The 21,487-nt window shown below is 43.3% G+C and overlaps 1 protein-coding gene across 3 annotated transcripts in view; it reads right to left on the bottom strand.

The window, feature by feature from the left end:
* Window positions 1-21,487, bottom strand: part of CDH20 (cadherin 20) — a 1,519,872-nt gene that overhangs the window by 16,696 nt on the left and 1,481,689 nt on the right. For all 3 annotated transcript variants that reach the window (XM_085606877.1, XM_085606876.1, XM_085606878.1), the window contains 4 exons: window positions 18,209-18,462; window positions 10,752-10,888; window positions 8,521-8,642; window positions 640-757 (listed from right to left, as the gene is read on the bottom strand). In XM_085606877.1, the coding sequence (XP_085463003.1) occupies window positions 640-757; window positions 8,521-8,642; window positions 10,752-10,888; window positions 18,209-18,462 (631 nt within the window). The remainder of the gene's footprint in view (window positions 1-639; window positions 758-8,520; window positions 8,643-10,751; window positions 10,889-18,208; window positions 18,463-21,487) is intronic.

Genomic DNA, 21,487 nt, shown 5'->3' with positions numbered 1-21,487 from the left:
TATATTTTTGACATCAATATTTTTTTCTAGATATTTTTGTACTTATCATAATGTAGATAAGATGTCGATATTCTTGTCTTCGATATTCTTGCTGCGATATTTTTGTAGGTCGATATTCTGACCTTCGATATTTTGTCAGTGATTCGTACCAATGCAGGCACCCTTGCAAAATGACACAAGGGTGCCTGCACTGGCACATGACAGCCAATTGTGCACCAGAGCTGGGGAAAGCACAAGAGTGCCTTGCATTGTTGTTAATATGACGCATCCCTGTGCTTTGAAAATGATACAGCACAGTGCAGCTAAATGGCTTGTAGCGCAGCACTGCGTCATTTTCTTGTAAATGAAGACATATTTTAAGACTGCAGCTCTGACCCTGAAATGGTGCTCTTAACATCTTAATGTGTGTGAATCTTTCACCTTCAGGAGACATGGGTTTGGTTGAAAGGAAGAAACCTGCCTAAGCAAGAAAGCATACAGAAATCTGTGTTCATTGTTATTGCTTCTGAAAGCGAGAGGTCATTTGCAATATTGTTAAAGACAATCAAATCGGCACTTGCCACAGGCCATCAAACTTTCCACGACCAGCAGTTAAGGCCCCCGTTAGTGTGGTTAACAGGCTGTGGCTGTTCTGGTTACCTTGGTTGTCCCTCAGGGTGAAGTTGGGGTTGTTTGCCACCTCAGGAGCCAAGCTGTAATAGAAGTGGTGCCCTTTCTGGGGTTCGTCCTGGTCTTTTGCTGTCAGGGTCTGAATCAGCTGGAGGAAGCAGGGAAGGCCATTATAACATAAAATGGCAACTCCTATTATGCTTTCATGCATGCATAAAATAGCAAATTCACATGTAAACAGCTTGTGATTTCCCCACAACATCATCCTCCACAACTCTCTCCTGATCGGCTATGGCTCGCATTCACTCAACAACATCAACCATCTTGATGCATGCAGGTCACCGTTGTAGAAGGCTAGACTCACACATCGAATGCCAAAGAACAACGCTGTCTAAATCTTGTGGATAAATCACAAGAGTACATGAATACTAGGAACAGTACAAATCTGTAGGATCTTTTCCTGCTGAAAATGCAGATTCCTTGGCTCCCAATGGATATTGCAAATTCTAAATATATCTAGAATATTTGGATATTATCACACATCCCACAAATTTCATACTAGATTTTCAAGTTAAACACAATAAATGTATCAACAAGCATTGGCAAAGCCAATAGGTCTTGCCTACGAGAGCTATTGGGTTTGTGAACGTTTTTAGGATGCTGTACAGTAGCGTGGCTGCTGTGCAGCATGGCTGAAAATACAAAAAGAGAAAAGAAAATAGATATTATGCAGCCAGTGCGGGCATGTTATATCACTTTTTTTTATTAATGGAGGGGTTGGATGGATGGTGGGGTAGGAGGCAACCCATAGGGAGGGCGGCATCACAGACAGGTGTGGGGGAAAGCGCCATGATGTGGGCAGCACAGCCCGCCTCATATTGCTCTTTTTTGTTCAGTAAGGAGAGAGGTAACACAGAGAGAGGAAAAAGTACGTAAGGGAGACAGCTGAAAAACATAGCCTGTTGCACCATCTCTCGGTCCCACTCACTGGTCCTCTCCCTCTAATGTCTATTTGCTTCAAGCTGTGATTCATCACTATCCACCTTTCTGGACAGCATCCTCCAACCTGTTCCCCATCCCCTTCTTTATTTAGTATGTATCAGGCTATATGACAGCGAGTCTTAGCAAATGTTCCTCTATTTGCAGAAAATACCATTGTTTTCTGCAGAGCACTTTTTATGTCACTTCCTGGTTCGCAGATTATAGTATGGTCGGTCTAAGTGATTAACAGTTTTCACAACCCTTGTTTTGGAATGTGAGCCCACTAACATCTGCAGAAAAGGTTGAAAGATTGCTTAATGGTGACAAATGTTCGTGTGAAGTGTTGGTGATCTCCTTGCAGTCCATGTCCTCTAGTCAGTGCTTCTATGTGTATCCTATAGAGAGATAGCTGCCATGGGCCAGATGTCACTTAGTCTTCCAAATGCAGGACCATCTGGTAACTCCTGCCGGGTTAGGGTCAGTTATTTTTCTCCCTATAGTTGCTTCCTCTGCTTTATGGCTGCTAGACTGAAAGTGGTATACATCCACTGTCCACACCGAAGGACTGCTCAGTGAGCTGAAAGCTCAATAAGAACAATATTTTATTATTTGTTCTGTCAGGTTTGCAGTAGTTTGTGGGTTTTCAAAAATAAATAATGGTATAAATTGTTTCAGCAGTTGTTTCAGGGATGAACATGGTAAAGGAACATCCCTCTAAACTTAAAGGGCCTTATTTATAACAAAGTAACACAGCAGTGCCGCAAGCCATTTGGCTGCACCATGCCGTGTTACTTTGAAAGCAAAGGGATGTGTCATAAATACAATGATATGACTGATCCTTTTGCTCTCCCCTGCGCAGGTGCACAATTGGCTGCCATGCGCAAACAGAGGCACTGCGTATTAGGGGAGATTGTTTTTGTGCACAAAAGCCGATAAATAACCCTTCACAGTAGCTGCAGCAAAATCTTGCTGAGCTAGAGAGAGAGCAAACTGAAGGATGTTGGATAAACAAGCCCTCAAAGGGTCAATAGACTTCTCCCCACACCAGTGGACACATTTGGACCACCTGTAGGAATAGATAGACTTGGTGGAGTGATGCCTGGCAGACAAAATCACGTCCACCACGTCAGGTGGGAGAGAAAAAGAATTCTGGTTGCCCTGTTCAATCTTCAGGCATGAAGGTGTAAGCTCTGGAGGTAGGGGTGTAGAACCTGCCCCTGCGACTTCGAGAGGAGGTCTGTCCTGAGAGGGAGATGGAGCGGAGGGCTCAAGGAGAGGTGGAGAAGATCTGTTTACCACACCCTTCTTGACCAATCCGGGGTGATCAATATGACTTGGACCCGGTCTTGGCGAATCTTCCTTAGAACCCGAGGAATCAAGGGTATGGGAGGAAACGCGGAAAGGGGATGTGAGTCCCATCTCAACTGAAACGCGTCCCCCGAAGCACCCTGCATTGGATACTGGAGACTGCAGAATGACGGGCAGTGAGCGTTCTCGTGAGTGGCAAACAGGTCCACCCGAGGAGTTCCCCATGTCCAAAAGACGTGACGAACCACCTCCGGATGGAGCCGCCACTCGTGGTCGGCGGAGAACTGCAGACTGAGACTGTCTGCACGCACGTTCAGAACTCCGGCCAGATGATTTGCCATCAGACAAATCTGATGATCCTGAACCCAGGACCAGAGACGCAGAGTCTTTCTGCAGAGACAATGCGACCCCACTCCTCCCTGCTTGTTGACATACCACATCGCGGTAGTGTTGTCCATCAGGACTTGAACCGACTGACCGCGAAGGGAAGGGAGGAAGGCCTTGAGAGCCAAACGTATCGCCCGCAACTCCAAAAGGTTGATGTGAAGCAACCTTTCCTCTGGAGACCAAAGACCCTTGATCTCCAGATCCCCCAGATGCGCACCCCACCCTAAAGTGGATGCATCCGTTATCACTGTGGCCAGCAATTGAGGTAGATGGAAGGGCTTTCCTTGAGATAGATTGCCCTCCACACTCCACCAAGACAGATCCGCTGCAGCTTCTCTGGAGATCCTCACATACTCCCTGAGATCTCCGTTGTGCTGATACCACTGCCTGCAGAGGCACCACTGGAGCGCCCTATGTGCCAGCGTGCATGGTTGACCAACAGAATGCAGGAAGCAAACAGACCGAGCAGACGAAGGACTTTCAGGACTGGAACGACCGATCCATTGTAAAACAATGGAATCATTTCCTCTATGTCGAGAATCCTTTGTGGAGGTGGGAATGCTCGACACACAGTAGTGTCCAGTACTGCCCCTATGAACAGGTTGCGCTGAGAGGGCACCAGGTGAGATTTGGGCACGTTTATCGAGAAACCCAATTTGTACAACAGCTGAGTTGTAACCTGCAGATGATGAAGCACCTTCTCTGGTGACTCTGCTTTGATCAGCCAGTCGTCCAGATAGGGTAAAACTGGAATCCCCGACCTTCTGAGATGGGCTGCCGCCACTGCCATCACCTTGCTGAAGACTCGAGGTGCAGTAGTAAGACCAAACGGGAGAACCGCAAACTGATAATGTTGCGACCCTACCGGAAAACGGAGATACTTCCTGTGCGACTCCAGGATCGGAATATGAAAATACGCATCCTGCAAGTCGATCGACACCATGCAGTCCTCCTGTTGCAGCGCTTGAACAACCTGCGCAAGGGTGAGCATCTTGAACTTCTCCTGTTTCAGAAAAAGGTTCAAGATCCTGAGATCCAGGATTGGACGTAGCCTGCCATCCTTCTTGGGTATCAGGAAATACCGGGAGTAGCATCCCTGACCCCTTTCCCGCTCTGGAACCATCTCTATCGCAACTTTTTTCAGTAATGTTAGGACTTCCTCCTGCAGGAGAAGAAGGTGGTCCCCTGAGCAAACACCTTGGCAAGGAGGGTAATTTGGAGGGAATTTCCGAAAGGGAAGAGCATACCCATTTTTTACAAGATTTAGAACCCAAAGGTCTGTAGTAACCGATTCCCAATCTTGCAGAAAATGGGTAAGCCAACCCCCACAGGACCAACATGATCCAGAGTGGTGGATCTAGGGCTGCTTTGCTGTGGTAAGAGGGAGGAGGAGGAGGAGGGCTGACGACCTCGTGGACGACCTCTGTTCCTGCCCCTGTAGTTCTTATACAGGGTATTTTGCTGCTGCTGCTGCTGCTGCTGAGGCTGCCTATAGGTCCGAAAGGACGACCTCCCAAAACCTCTGTACCTCCTGTAAGAGGAACCTCTAGGCTGTGCCTGCAGTCCCAGAGACTTAACTGTGGCTTTGCTGTCCTTGAACCTTACCAAGGCTGCATCTGCTTTCTTTCCGAACAGTCCAGAACCATCAAAGGGTAGGTCCAGAAGTGTTGCCTGGAGAGAACTCAGATGACTTAAGCCAAGCACTTCTTCTTGTGGCAACTGAGGAGCCCATGATCCTGACAGAGTCCGCAGTGTCCAAACCACTCTGAATAACCTTTCGTGCAGCTGCTTGAGTGTCCGACAAGACCTCAATAAAATTCTGCCTGTCCTCCTCAGACAATTTAGGAGCCAGCTGTTTTGCAGAATCCATCAGGGCGTGGGTGTAACGGCACAAAAGACAGGTGGCATTTGTGGACTTCAAGGCCATACTCGCCGAGAAGAACACTTTCTTGGCCGACTGGTCAAGCTTTTTCGACTCCCTATCACTAGGAACTTGAGGAAATGCCCTAGAAGACTTCTTCGAACAGGCAGCTTGAACCACCAGACATTCAGGAGAAGGATGGGATGTAAGGAAGTCCGGATCCCCTGGAGCCGCCCTGTACCTCCTAGCAACAGATTAGACACTGCCGGAGCTGAAAAGGGCTTACGCCAAACCTCCATAACTCAGTGATGGCATCATTAAAAGGAAGCAAAGGTTCTACTACAGTGGAGGGAGAATGAAGAACCTCTGTCAAGATGTTGGATTTAAATTCAGCCGTTGGGAGCTGCAAGTCTAAGAGCTCCGCTGCCTTCCTTATGACTGTGTGGTAAGGAACCAGATCCTTAGAGGGAGCATCTGAAGGAGGAGAAAGCTCCCATTCTGGGGACATATCAAGGCCACTTGCCTCCTTTAATTCTTCAAACAAGTCATCTGAATCTAGATGTTCACCCTCTTCCATTTCTTCTGCCTGATACCTCTGCTCTTCCAAAATCCTCTGTGCCTTCCGCCTGGATCTTATCCTCGGAACCGGCGTCGGCGGCGCCACACACGACTCCGACGGAGCCAGGGCCGGCGTCGAACACGGATCTGGAGGCACAGCCTGAGCCGAATGAGGTCGAGTTGGCGGAGCCGGAGAAGAAGGGAGCGGTGTCGATGTTCTCGGCGCCGGGAAATGCCAAGACGGTGCCGCTGGAAAGAATGACATAAAGGGAGCCTGAGCATAGGCCTGAGGAACCCCCAAATTAAAGGCCATTGGACCGATGGGACCCGAAGGTGCTCCAGAGAGGTACATTGGTCTTGAAAAGACACCATACATAGCATTCAAGTAATGCGATGGGTCTTGGCCAGGAAAAGGGGGGTAAGGCTCAGACTGAGGCATTACCAGACGGTGGAGCCAATGGAGGCGACGACTCATCAGGTAGCGGAGCCTCTTCCACCAGAGCCGGAAAATGTGTCGGCATTGGAGATGGAGCTGGAGCCAGAGAACGCTCCGGAGAAGCTGCAGGCGAAGCCGGGCGAACAGGTGAAGCCAGATTCGACACCGAAGGAGAAGGAGACACATAGTCCTTACGACGTTGAGGAACTGGTGAAGTCGATCTCGGAGCCGTCTCCTTATCTGAACGGCGTTGAGAGCCATGCCTCTTCTTCTTTTTATGTTTCTTTGACTTTGAAGCATGGCCCGACGTCGACTTCGAACCCGACCTGGACCTGGACCTGGACCTGGACCTCAAACGCCTTCGACCTCTCTTCCTCTTCCTCATCTTTGCTATGAATAGCTTGGCTTCTCTCTCCTTTAAGGCCTTTGGGTTCATCTTACGGCAGCCAGAGCACCCCTCGACGTCGTGATCCGACGACAGACACCAGACACAATTTTCGTGTGGATCCGTGATGGACATATGTTTTCCACACTCTCTACAGGTCTTGAACCCTGACTTCCTCATCGACATCTTTAGGAAAGAAGCAAGATGAGACCAGAAACACAGTAGAAACACAAAGTAACTAGAAAAGCTACGGAGAGTCCCAAAAAACCGTTAGCGTCGACGGCGCGGAAAAAAGGGAACTGACGTCATCACGCCGACGAGGCCCTCTTATGGCTCCAGTGACGTCAGTGGAGCCGCGAGCGGAGCCATTCTATTGTGATGTCGTCCTAGTCGGCATGGAGAGCTACAAATTTCCAAATGTTGCTGGTGCAGGGGATATTCACAAGGTGAGGAATCCACTGGCAGATGTATCCATCAGAAAGTGGCATTTTCAGAATTGTGACTTAAAATCAGACTTTATTATTATAGATGATTTTAGGTTACAATTCCTTAGACACTAAAAAGGAAATTCCTGCTCCCAAACAAATGTTATCACTTATTAAATGTAGCAAGGTAATCCAATGTTATCCTATGGGAGGGATAGGCCTCATTGCAATGAAAAACAAATGCACTACCAGGACATGTAAACCTTTAAAAGTACAAGTTCCATTTTTTAAATACAATGCACCCTAGCCAATGGGCTGTTAAGGGCCTACCTCAGGGGTTACTTATATGTAATAAAAAGGGAGTTTCAGGTCTGGCAAGGGATTTATTATACCAAGTTGAATTGTAAGTTTAAAAAACAGTCTTGAGGCATGTTTTAAGGAACTACTTAAGTGGGTGGCACAATAAGTGCTGCAGGCCCACTAATACCATTTACTTGCCGAACCCCAGGTATATTGTCTACCACTTGACTAGGGTCTTACAAGTAAATTAAATGTATCAATTGGGTATGTAAGTCAAATTCTATCATGTTTAAAGGACAGAGCACAAGCACTTTAGCACTGGTCAGCAGTGGTAAAGTGCACAGAGTACTAAAAGCCAACAAAAATAGGTTAAAAAAGGAGGGGTGAAAGCAAAGGTTTGGAGATGACTCTGCAAAGAGGGCCAAGTCCAACAACTGGCCTAGAAACTACTCTGTGATTCAACATACAGCTGATGATTTTAAAGCAAGCATATCTTTAGGTTTTGCTAGATATAGCAGCTGGTTGTTTGTGTCTCTTACCAATCACTCTTCATTAAAATGCAGTAGCCTGAAGGGCCCAGGAACAAGGTCAGAGGAGATGTAACTTTCTGTGATGTGTTCGCAGTCAAATGAAGTGCGCTATCCCATTCACCACAGCTCTTAATTTGATGAAAAAGAATCCACTGGCGTGTTGTCTCTCTTTATGTGGGATATGACAACAGAGTAGAATCACAAAATGGCATGAATTATAAGTAGGACTCCCAGTTTTATGGTATTTATATTTTTGTCATTTCCGTCTGTATTTATCCATATTTATGTTTTGCTAATTTTACCTGCTTTTATCCATATTTATCTTAGGTATTGTGAAAAAATGAAGCTGAAATGTCTATATTTCTGCATTGATTTAACCAGTTAATGTGCACTCTTGCCTGAACGCCTGACAGGTTTCAATGATATATACCCAATCAGATGGTAAAATGTGCACTTGTAAAAAAAGATGTAAATCTTAGTATCAAGGCTGTGCAAAACTACTGCTGTTTAAAGTTCTTTACTGAAATCCTTATATTTTTTCCCTGTCAATCCACACAGCTATTGGCCTGGCAGTCATGACTGACAGCATTTAGAATCAATCAAAAACAACCCAATTTCCGTTTTTATCCACATTTAAAAATAAATATAGATGGGGAAATTAATGGTTTTCTGTCTGTATTTATCTGAAAAATCTGTAAAAACGGAAGAAAGGGGGAGACTTATTTATAAGCGTTTCTCACCTGTCCCGATTTTGCGTTTTCACAGACATAGGTGTCATAGAAGCGGGTAAACTCTGGAGCATTGTCATTGACATCCAGGACTTTCACTGTGATGGGAACTGTTCCAATCTGGGTGGGATTGTCTAAAAGAAGGAACAGACAAAAGTGAGACAGAACCAATTTCATCAGAAAAAAATTGTGCTGTCTCAGTGCAGCAGAATAAAATGAAAAATGGCCTGCACAATCAGACTGCAATCTATCTATTTTTGTAAATGCTTTACACATTTTAATCTATGACTTTGTTTATGTGACGGTAAATAAACAGCACTTAACATTCAGCCCTAGACGCTAGATGCCTGTGTTAGTCAGTTGCTCAGGAGAATAGATTTGTGTAGGTGATAGTTACTTCAAAAAGAAATTGATTGCATTTTACGCAACTGAAACACGGTTTCTGGAAACATCTTTTTCTGAGGCTTTGTTCTTGCAACAACAATTTTATCTGAATAATAATTCAAGGACGGCTTGTTTATGGGAGCAGGAGATTGCAATGCAATGAGGATGACGCAGCTGTCCCTGTACTTATGGAAGGCTGAGTTTCGATGGAATATAAACATGAAAAAAGATCACTAAACATTGTCAGGCATTCTATTTTTAAGAAATCACCTGACTTTCATATCAAAGAAATTAAAATAATGATTGTGTGGCCAACACATGCTACGGGACATGGTATATGTGCTAACCTTTAGTCGGTAGAGCGCAGAAATCAAAATTTTGATCTGGACTTTTTTACCTGATCATAATTATATGATTCTGTGCAAATTCCTTTATTGCTATTAGCTCAGATGCCTTTTTCTGATACTTCTGGGCCAGCTAGAACCTACTGGTAAGGCCTGGGCAGTGACCTCCACTCTGTTTTTTTTTACAGAAAAATTAGTTTTTTCCCTGCTAGCCAACATTAAGTTAGCGAGCGCAAGCAAGGAAAATCCACTTCCCGGCAAGATTTCTCAACGTGGGCGGTCGCAGATGGTCACGACTGCTCGCAATGAGAAACCTTCCTTTCGCGTTGAGAAAGCTGCTGCTTGGGTAGAAAATATACTCGAGTGGCAAGAAAAGAAGCAGCACCATCTTGCGCTGTGCATGGTGCCATTCACGCTGATTTTACAGCGCAGAACAAACATCCGACACTGTAAATCAATGCAAAATGCATGACCATAAGCACTCCACCGCTTACGGAACTACGCATAGCGCAGCAGAGTTTTTTGGTCACTTAGCGAAGTTCCTCATAGCAGAATTCCGCAAACTAAGCCCAGGCCTACTATTGATATCAGATGGTACGTATTATGTAAAAAGACTAGGGGCCAGATTTATCATGCCTTTGTGCCGATGCAGTGTCACAAAAAAGTGACACAAAATAGATGCAAAGACTTGAATTGGGATTACTTTTCAGCACAAATCCTGATTTGTGCTCAAAAGTTGCCCTAAAATAAATAAATCAGGTATTTGTTAAGCACAAACTAATCACCCCTAAGGGTCTCAAGGCGCTGGGGCAGTCGGGGAGAATAAGTGAGCTATTGCCCAGAGTCACATGGTGCTGAGCAGAGCTGCCGCCGGCAATTGAACTGTGTGCCCCGGGTCCTGGAGTCAGCCGCTCTGGCCGCTGCGCCACATCTCTCCCTCACCCTAATGGAACCCAAAGTGGTGCTTTGCCCTACTTTGTACTACTTTTAGCCAGGGGGTGTCTCATGGGTGGTAGATGGGTGTTCCCATTCAACTACATATGGTTTTTGATGCAAAGCCCTATATACTAAATAAGGTATACAGGGTTTGGCACTAAATATGTACGCATCCTCGAGGCAGCAATAATGTTGTAGAAAAGTTTTCTTTTCTTAAAACATTTCCAACTTTATATGTGAGCTGTAATACACAGCACACGTGCAAACATGGAAAAGATTTAAACTATGTAGATTTTGTGCAGGAAGGGTATTCTTCCCGTACAAAACCTATGGTAGACATCAAGCACATACCCTTGCACTATGGTGCGAGAGAATCTGCATGATACAAGGCTGCCTAAACTGCACCAATGCAGAGGAAGAGAGAAACAAGGCAATATCTTAATAGATATGCCATTGCTCTGTTCTCTCCCATTGACACAATGCGGCTTAAGCTTGTTTGCTCCTCTGCGTTGCATCAAATACAAGTAAATCTGTCGCTGGGTATTTATTCAAGCATTTGCATCTGTATCCCACACTCACTCATCTCCATGGCTAGGATGGTAATATTGTGCCAAGAGACGTCTTCTCGGTCAAGTGGCCGCGCGGTCATCAGGGCTCCTGTTGTTATGTCGACATAGAAGAATCTTCCAGGGTCACTGCTTCTATCGATGGAGTACCTGCAGCGAAAACATAGCATGTTGAATTAGGGTAACACAGTCGACAAACAAAAGGTCATAGCACTTTAATGAAAATAACTTGTTCTTGGTACCCAGCATATATAGGGTATTGAGCAAAAGGATTCATTAAGTGGTAAATTAGAGTTTTGGTAAGATTAACTCTCTGCTGAAACTAACTCCACAGATATTGTAATTAGGCATTACTAAAAGTGCTATCAATTCAATTCAAGACATCTTTATTCGACCTATTATGGTAATAAAAGAACACATAAATACACAATAAAAGACTGTAACATAGCTACAAATATGCATTAAACAATATACGAACATCAATAATGTTCTTTACTCAAGGCACACAACAGCTGCCTGCTGGCAAAACTGAACCAAGTGCTATCAAACCTGCATTGAGAGTAAATACCACTTAGCAGTACTTTCCAATGTGCAGTAAAATATTCTCAGAGTGAAATGTGTTTCCATACCAGTCATAAAAATATGTTCATTACACTGTCTGGAGTAAGCCAAAAAATGACTCCTGCATCGTCCCCTTGTTGTTTAGCTCCCACGCATTACCAGTTCCTATGTTGTGGAATTCGGCTATTGGTCCTAAATATTTTACATCCGGCTCAGAACTAAACTTTTTTTGAGTTTCAAATGCCACAATTTTTAGCAATACTTTTTATTACTTGCAGGAGTGAGTTACAAACAGAGATAATCTTGACACCCCCATCTCTTCTCCGAACCCACATCAGCAACCAGCCAGAGAGGACATCGCAATATGTTCACCTCCAGTGACGGGTGGCACTTACGAACCAGCAATAATTACTCCAGTTCTGTAATCCAGGCCATGTGTAGGCCATGACATAGGCCGAAGTGTTACGCATGTTATTTTTTTTGTCTTTGCTTGCGTTTCTTAGTAAAGAACTGTTATGATTCATAATGAAGCCAAGCAAATGATTTTGTGTTTGTTTTCGACCAAACTCTTTTGCTGTCTTCACATTTGCCTTTTTTTTAGGTCTCGCCTACGCAGCGCGCATGCGCTGCATAGGAGAGAGACCTAATGCCATCGGAACAGCTTTGGGGGCAAAAACGTGCATGCGATGCATTGCTTGCAATGGCAACGCGTGCACGTCTGGCGATTTCCTTGCGGAAGCACGCGGCGCCATATGGTGGCGCCATACGGTCGCACGCTCCCGCAAGGGAATCTCGCAGGCCCCCTCCCCTGCGCAAAAATAAATAAGCATTGGCATAGTCAACAGGTCTCGCTTTTGGGACCTTATAAGTATGTTTACTTTTGCTATAATCGCGGCACGTAAAGCGCAGGTGCCGCGATTATAGCAAAAGTAAAGAAATAGATGTTTTTTCTATTTCTTTACTTTTGCTATAATCGCGGCACCCGCGCTTTACGTGCCGCGATTATAGCAAAAGTAAATATACTTATAAGGTCCCAAAAGCGAGACCTATTGGCTATGTCAATGCTTGTTTTTATAAAACTTCCATTCTCATTTCAACCTTTCATTCATTAAGTAGGCAGGTAGAGTTTTACACTTACGGCCGTTCCAGGATGGTGGGACCAGTTGTCTGATTATCAAGGTAAATAGGAAACTATAGTCTCTTTTTATGTTTCTCTCCTCTGATCACTAAACATTCACTATGGAACATGGTTATCCCATTATAACTAAGGCTACCATTTTTCCATTTTTACTGATTTTTACAGATGATTACAGAGAAAAAACAATATTTTTCCTGTCTGTATTTATTTTTAAAAGTGGAAGAATACTGAAAATTGTGCTTCTTGAAATTGACTCTCCGTGCTGTCTTTCGTGAATTCCAATACATCAGCTAAGCACATAGACATCATGAGGAGTTAAAAAACGCAGGTTGAGATCTCCCTGAATACAGGAATATGTTAACATATATTTATAGTATAAGGCTGATATTTACCGGTGGGAGTAGTATTTTGCTATATTTGGCTGATAAATTTTGCTAAAACACGATAGACATCAAAGTATGGGCGCATGTTTAGCAGTTAAATAAATGTGGAAATATACCATTTTATCACACAATTTATTCTCAAAATACAAAAGAAATATGGAAAAATGCTGATAAGATGGGAAAAAATAAATATGGTGGATACAAGTTGTAATGTTAAAAAACATAAATACCATAAAACCGTGAACCCTAATTATAACTAATGCTGGGCTGCCGAGTGCCTGGGCATACAATGAGATGAAAAGCTGGATGAATGGGTAAAGGATGCGTCAAAGACCGCATCCCAGGGTGATGCCCTGTGGTTTGGTTTGCCTTTGGGACAAGCATTGTGTTGACAGATAGAGTGTGGGTGAGGTGTCTGTATATGTTGCAGTGTAAACATATTTGGTATTGAGGGGGTTGACATCTAGTGGAAAGTACTTGCTGTTTGCTTCAGCTTTCAAAAATCATTAATTCCCAATGCAGCCCTTTACTCATTAAGAAAGCACACACAGAGGTGTGTGCATGCAGAAGGCTATGAAATCACAATACAGACAACATATCCATTTTCCAGTAAAAGTGTTAGTGGACACAGAGGTATCAAAAGAGGTGTGTGTTTCTTTCAACACAAAGTTGTCTATCACTTGAGTTATGTCTCTTTAAGCAAGCATTAGCAAAGCCAATAGCCCCGCCTTTAAAAGCGGAATACTTACATACTGTTTGTGCACTGGCACTTCTGTGTTTGAATATATCGTTTTAATTTAGCTTTTTAAAATGGCAATCAGCCATGTTGGAATGGTAAATTAAAAATGATAAAATTCACCAATTGAAGATGGCTGCAATGTGCATGGATGCCTATGCATTTATCGTGATGCACTGACGGCTTTATCCATTTTCAGTTTATTATTCCAACATGGATGTCGTCTAATTAGAATGCTACATTAATGATCGAAATATGATTGTGTGCCCTAAAATAAAAGAATCAGTGTGCAGATGTCAGACCCTCACAAAAACAGTAAATAACGGCAACATTAAAGCAATGGAAGTGGAAGGCTGGAGATCAAAGGATAGGGAAGTGATCAGTGTTTAGCTGCAGGTCCATCATACAATCAACATCCGGGGAAAGAGGGTCTTATATATATATATATATATATATATATATATATATATATATATATATATATATATATATATATATATATATATATGTATATATATATATATATTCACTGAAAAAACCATAGGTTTCACACATGTTATAGTTAGCTGGACATTTCACTCGTAAAAAACCAATAAAATTCCCCCGTTATAGTTAGTTTAGCTAACTATAACTCGCGCGCCCGCAATCCACTGCCGATGACGTCACATATTACATCACTCATGACATGGTCAGTGACATCACTCATGACATCACTGATGACATCTCAAATGACATCACTGATGACATCATCCATTGAGTATGTGTTTCTGAACAATTTTAATATGTTTAATATATATAGGGAAAGGCCTGTTGAAGAATGAGTGGGTGTACAAGTGTGTAAATGGATGATTTTCTTTGGTGCGTAACTGACTCTATAAGTGAGTCATTAAATGTATCTTACTGCAGACTAGTGACTAAACTGTGTAAATGTTTGTATGTGTCTGTATGTTGGTGTATAAGTGGCGGCATGGTTTTGTGAATACCTATATAAGTGTCTATATGAGTTATTGATTGCTTGTCTCAGTATCTGTATGGGTTCCTGAGTGTTTGTGTGGGTAGGGTGTGTGTGACTCTATGCATAGATGTATGAGTGGGTGATTCTATGGGTGCATGGTTTTAAGAGTGCATCTGTGATGGACTGTATGGTTGAGTGAGTGTATGTATGGGTGTATTAGGGATTGAATGTATATCTCAGTGGTACATTTGTGACTAACTACATATATGAAAGGCAGTATATATGCGTGTAAGAGTATATAAGTGGGTAGATGTGAGAGTGTGTGATTGTGAGAGTGACTGTATGGATGAGTGTGTGCTTGTATCAATGATTCTATAAGAGCGTAAGAATATGATACTATTTTTATGAGTAAGTGAACTTGAGTGTGTATAACCGCATAGGTGAGTAAATGGGAGTGTGATTATTTGCATGACTGAGTAGGTGTGAGAGTACCTCTATGGATGATTGGTAGTGTGTGAGTGTCTATATAGGTGTATAAATGCATATGATAGTTTTGTATGGAGTGACTGTAAGTATGAGTGACTGTACAGGTGAATGAGTGGAGGTGTATGTAGACCCAAGAGTTAATAAGTGGGTATGTAGTTATTGGTATTGCAGTATGTATGGTTTTGAGAATGGAACTCTTAAATTTTGAGTCGGTGTATCAAAGGTTATATTAGGGTGTGAGAAGATGTGGTAATTTATCACATGGATGACGTCATCAGTGATGTCATTTGAGATGTCATCAGTGATGTCATGAGTGATGTCACTGACCATGTCATGAGTGATATAATATGTGACATCATCAGCAGTGGATTGCGGGCGCGCGAGTTATAGTTAGCTGAACTAACTATAACGGGGGAATTTCATTGGTTTTTTTACGAGTGAAATGTCCAGCTAACTATAACATGTGTGAAACCTATGGTTTTTCAGTGAATTTGCAAGGTTTTTTAAATGCTAATTCCTAACTATAACGTGTGTGAAACCTATGGTTTTTTCAGTGAATTTGCAAGGTTTTTAAAATGCTAATTCCTAACTATAACATGTGTGAAACCTATGGTTTTTTAAGTGAATTTGTAAGGTTTTTTAAATGCTAATTTATGTATGTATTATTATATTTTTTATATATTTATTTTACAATAAACTACCTATGTATATAGTTATAGATTGACTGTATCCTGTAATATGGAATGGCTCGTTTAAAATGTTTTTTTGTTTTTTTTAAGGGTTTTTCACGGTGCGCGCACCCCGCGATTTTTTGAGAAAAAAAAAATGTTTTTTTCACCCTTCGGGGTCCTTCAGGGACCCCCTGACAAAGGCTAGGGGGTCAGGAACTTTCTACCCTGCCCTCTTTTCACGTTCTCCACCTTTGTTTTTCACTGCCACACACAAAATGGCGTCCGACACTTCCTGATTTCGACCGATTCGAATGCTGACTGACATCTAACCACCAATCAGAATTACGCTTGCGCACGGCACGGTGCGCGCACGGTGTTCACACGGTGCGCGCACGGTGTGCGCATATAGATGTTTATGTACTTTTAACTGCAATTTTCTCAAAAGCTACTGAACAGATTGACACCATATATGCAAAAGGCACATCCCTGACCTGAGGACTACCTCTTTGCCAAATTTCAAGTAATTCTGTTCAGCCGTTCGGGCTGTACCTTCGACTAAAGGTCCTATGGGAAAATGCATGGGGAAAACGTGTTTTGGGACCCCCCTTTTTTCTCAGCCCCCGCTTGGCGAATCACCCCGAGACTTTCAGGGTAGGAGCTGAGCAGAGCGCCCCATTAGTTTTGAAAATTTTGCGAGGATTCGTCAACCGGCGCCAAAGTTATTCAAAATAGAATTTTCAGATTTCCTATTGGAACACGATCCTAACTATAACTATCTACTGGCGACTGCCAGTAGATAATATGTATATATATGTATATATAGATAGAGATATAGTCGAAACAGAGCTAGATAGATATTAATATAGATATACATCAACAATGATCTGTTGCAGAAAGCCCCCAACCCTCACAGGGGGGACCTAGCGTACGGGCAACGGAACCCACATTACATCCAACATACTCTCCCCATCAAAGGAAGATTCTTAGGCCTGATTCTTGTAACTTTTGATGGTGGATATTTTATTTTCAAAAGGCAGTAAAGTGCGAAAATCAATCTGACGTGTTTCGTCACCTCTTTACAAGCCTCAATCATGGAAAGGTTTATTGCTTGCACATGATGCTGTTAAAGGTGACCCTATTAAAAAAAGACTATTCTCTCAATACCTCCAGTCTTTCTTCAAACATCCTATTAACTGACAAAGTCAGAATAGTGCAAAGTATAGAATATTAAATGCATTTAGGGAATAGCAATTTGCGATTCCCTAAATGCATTCACAATTTAAGTAATCGCTAATTTTACGATTACTTAAGTTGCGAATTTAAGTTGATGCATCCCAAATGCAAAAATATCAGTCGCAAAGGGGCAGATTCTGCGAATCTGTCTGTTTGCAATCGGTATTTTCATTGATGCATGTGCCCCTATATGTCTTGGTGTACTTGATTTCTGGTGATGGACACATTTTAAGTTACCTCGAACAGGGGGTTCTTGTGCATAGTTATCAGGGCACGGTTGAGGCTACTTTCATTCAAGTGCTGGTTTTTCTTTCTCGTTTATGTGAAGTATTTGCACCTTACACACCTCTACATTTGTGCAACGTTGCAGAGTATTCATGAGTTATGGCTTTGGGCCTTTCTTCTCACTACTCTAGAGGGTTGAGAGAAACACATGTGAAAGGAGAACAACAACACTGAGGTTCGGAATGTATAGAATTTTTGTTTTCCTTAAATTTGTAATAATATAATATTGATGACAATGACATAGATCAACCCTTGTACAAATTTAACTTCTTTTACAGATTTTCCCCTGAAGAAGGGACTTAGTCCCAAAATGCATTGGGCATGAAGATTAACATCGTTTTATCATTTACTTTGGGGAATTTTGTAAATATGTATTCAAGTCTGTTTGTGCAGTATTGAATGCAGTATTTTGAATGTTAATGAATGCAAATTAACTTTGAGAGGAAATATGCATAAAATATAAATAAAAAATTATCTGCAGAAGTATGATGATTCTGAAGACATTTTGAGTTTGATATATATTGATTGGTTATTGTGCACACTGAGTTCAAGTTTGATTATTTGAATATGCTGTTATATTTAGTTGCGTCTGTGAGACAGCATACTTTTCAGTGTAGCACACAGAGTAGAAATTTGTTAATGATTGACTAAGAATCACGAGTTAGGAATGCACTACACAATTCTTTGAAACTGTTGCTGGGAACGTCCACAGCAACACCCACTCTACGCTCCTTTTTGTGCAGAAAACTGTGTTAAAGGGAACAATATGTATATGGCTGCATTAAGTCATGCAAAGTGGCTTAGTACTCCTTGGTAAATATGGTGCAGACCGCTGCGCCACCGGAGCATCGTAAAAAGTGACTCTACAGTGGCGCAGTCTCATTGTAAATGAGGCCCTTGATCTGCACTTGATCAACCCCTAATTCTCAAATGCTCCAAAAACAGCAACCATAGTAAACCTGTGTATTCTGTACAACACATGAACACTACACATTGGTAGATTATGACAAACAGTGACACACCTTATAGAGTTGTTGGTCACATCAGGGTCCTTGGCAGACACTATCTGTACAGTGGTCCCAATTTCCACATCTTCAGGCACTTCTACAAAATAAAGGCTGGACTCAAACACTGGAGGCTCATCCACATCCTCAACGGTTATGTGCACAGTGGTCTGATCTCGAAATGGGCCAAGGTTCAGGAAGCGCACCTCCAGATGTGCGTTGGCGCCTTCGACTTTTAAAGTGTAGGTTTTCTTTCTCTCAAAACTTAATGGCTAAAAAACAAAAATGAAATAAAATACAGCAAGTCAGCTTGTCTTTGATTATGTTTTGTTGAGAGTTAGAATGTACGACTTATTCACTTATTTATGCAGTCCAGTCAGATTTATGCCAATTAATACATCAGCGTATGCAGGAGTTAGCTTAGAGGCTCCTTGGCAGACAGTACTCCACACATAGACAGCTGGTGATCTTTGAAAATGCTGAGAGTTTTCTCACTCTTGGAAATTTTTCAAGAAAGGGCATAAATCGTGTATTTTACAGCACAATTTTCAAACTGGCTAAAAGCCAAGGCTCTTACTAGGGGCATAACACATAATGATGCCCACCTCCCTGCAGAATCTGATGAGGGGTACCTCAGTCTTCCATATCTCACTGATATTCATTGAGCTTGGGCTGAATGGGGCCCCTCGGAAGGGATGAGGGCCTCTGAAGGGTTAGAGTACCCCCAGTGCTGCAGGGGCCTATGGTATTCCCCTAGCTTTTACCTGCAATTCTCAAAAGGTCTCATAGAATATTCTAGCCATAGTGTGAAGAGACCCTTCCGTAACAGCCCTATACCACCTCAATTGTTTTGATAATTCTAACAATTCTTTACACTCTCAGCACCATTTTCAGATGGATTGAAGGAGCTTTGCCAAAATGACAATATGATGAAAGGCAGACAATAGAAATAGCTGGCCCGACCATCTCCCTCCCAGCATTTCACAGCCAATTCAATCCAATCCTTCCCTTCTTTACTATAAGGGTTGATAGCTTTCCCATATATTGGAGCTAGCTGGTCCCTAAATAAATATTCATGTACATTCGCCTCTATTCTAACTTAATAGAAATGGAATTGAAACTCCCCCTTGACTCCTTCCAATCCGGATTCCGCAGCAACCACAGCACTGAGACAGCCCTCATTGTGGCTACTGATGACATCCGAGCCCTACTCGACCGAGACTGCAGCTCTGATCCTCCAAGGCCTCTTGACAGTCTTCAATACAGTCTCCCACCACACAACCATCACAAGGCTGCACAACATAGGCATACATGGAGCAAAGAACACAAAAGATCCACCTTCTCCACGTCACCTCTGAACCCAAGGAAGTCATCTGTGGAGTACCCAAAGGATCCTTGCTCAGTCTTACACCCTTTAACACTTTTATGACACCTCTGACAAGCATTGACAAAATCTGTAGGCTCACCATCATATCCTATGCCAATGACACTCAAAAGTCACCACCAGCACACCAAGACCAACTTTCAGGAGCGGTTCCTCTGCTATTGCGGGGGAGCGTCACCCCACTGCTTTCAAGCAGTGTGAGAAGCAAATATATAAAATGATAATAACTTTAAGTTATTATCATTTTATGCGTTTTGTGCTGCTTTGCGAGTGGGCGGGGCTGCTCTGCGAGCAGGGCAGTGGAGGAGTGGTTTGCCCACTCCTAAGAGCGCAATGACTGTTTGCTTGGCCCTCTCGGTCCACCAACACCAGTCATGCACACTTTCCCCTTCCCCATGCAGGCTGCATTACAGCCTGCATGGAGAACATGCCTACCCATCCAGCCCCTTCCCGAGTGCCATGTCACAGCGCTCAGACCAATCACAACACTGCATTGCAGCATTGGCGATTGGCTTAGGGGAGGGAGCCTGGCTGCCTGCTTCCTGTTCCTGTTCCAGAAGCAGGAGACCATGAGCAGGGATGGGACCCAGCGGCGGCAAGGTAAGTGATTATTTTTTCTCCCTTCCCTCTACAAATGTGACCTCCCGCATGACCCCTCCCCCCGCAACTCCCTGCACCCGCCAACCCCACCCGTGATCCATGCTGGCTGCGACTGCCAACTTCCACAACTGCATGACAGATGCTGCCAACTGGATGAAGGACAACTGCCTAAAGCTCAACACAGACAAGACAGAGGTACTAATTGTTGGAAACAAAAGCTCCCCATGGAACGCATCGACTCAGGTCAACTCTGTCTCCTCCTCCTGCTTCTTCGTCCTCTGCATGCTTCATAAGATTTTCAAATGTCTTCCCCAAAGGCCAAGACCCACCATTACCCAGGCCCTCATCTCCAGTCGACTGGGCTACAGCAGTGCTCTCCATGCAGGGATTGCAGCAACCTCCTCTGACAAATGCAGGTCACAGAGACGCTGCAGACAGAATCATCTTGGATCTCCCTTGACAAACCCACATCAACCCCTACCTTAGGGAACTCCAATGGCTTCCTGGACAGAAAAGATGCCAGTTCAAGCCCCAGACCGATGCCTATAAGGCCCTACAAAACTGCGGACCCGCCTGCTTGAACCACCGCCTGAAGTTCTTTCAGCCCACCAGACACCTCCACTCCACATCTATTTCTTAAACCCTCGCCCCGCATCCAACGTAGCAGATGCAGAGGTCGCTCCTTCTCCTACCTAGCAGCAAAGACATGGAACAAACTACCCTTTTATCTATGGACCTCCCCATCTCTTTCAAAGTTTAGAAAGTCTCTGAAGACCTGGCTATTTGGCTAATCAACTGGATCCTGCCAGTGTCTGGATACCCTCACGGGTCACAAGTAGTGCTCAGCAAATCTACTAATTGATTGATTGATTAATTTAATAGGACAATTCTGACTCTCTTTATTTTATTAACAATTCAGAATAGCTTAGACAACTCTAAAATACTTTTGAACTGATTTTTTCATGCATTTGATATTTAAAGTTCATAATACGAAGGGGATTTTTTAAAATTCTTTATTGGCTATGACATAAAAAAAACTAGGCATGCCAGTAAAACACCGGTCAAGGACAACTATTCCCTCTTTGTGGCCTCGTTGTCAATTATTGGCAAAGTAGGAGATGGAACCAGAATGGAACAGAACTGGTAGGGAGAGGTTATAATTTATGAGAGTGAAGCCTCAGTACTCCCTTGCAGTCCATTAACATCGTACTGCACTGGCAAACCTTATTGGCAAGGATCATGGCAGCCAGGGCACAGGCCTTTGTGAGCGCGGGCGCCACCTTAGCACACTGGTGCCATTTGCTTGACATCAG

The sequence above is a fragment of the Triturus cristatus genome, chromosome 5_2 (genome assembly GCF_964204655.1).
Source record: "Triturus cristatus chromosome 5_2, aTriCri1.1, whole genome shotgun sequence".
NCBI lineage: Eukaryota > Metazoa > Chordata > Amphibia > Caudata > Salamandridae > Triturus > Triturus cristatus.
This window is presented reverse-complemented; position numbering and strand designations above follow the sequence as displayed.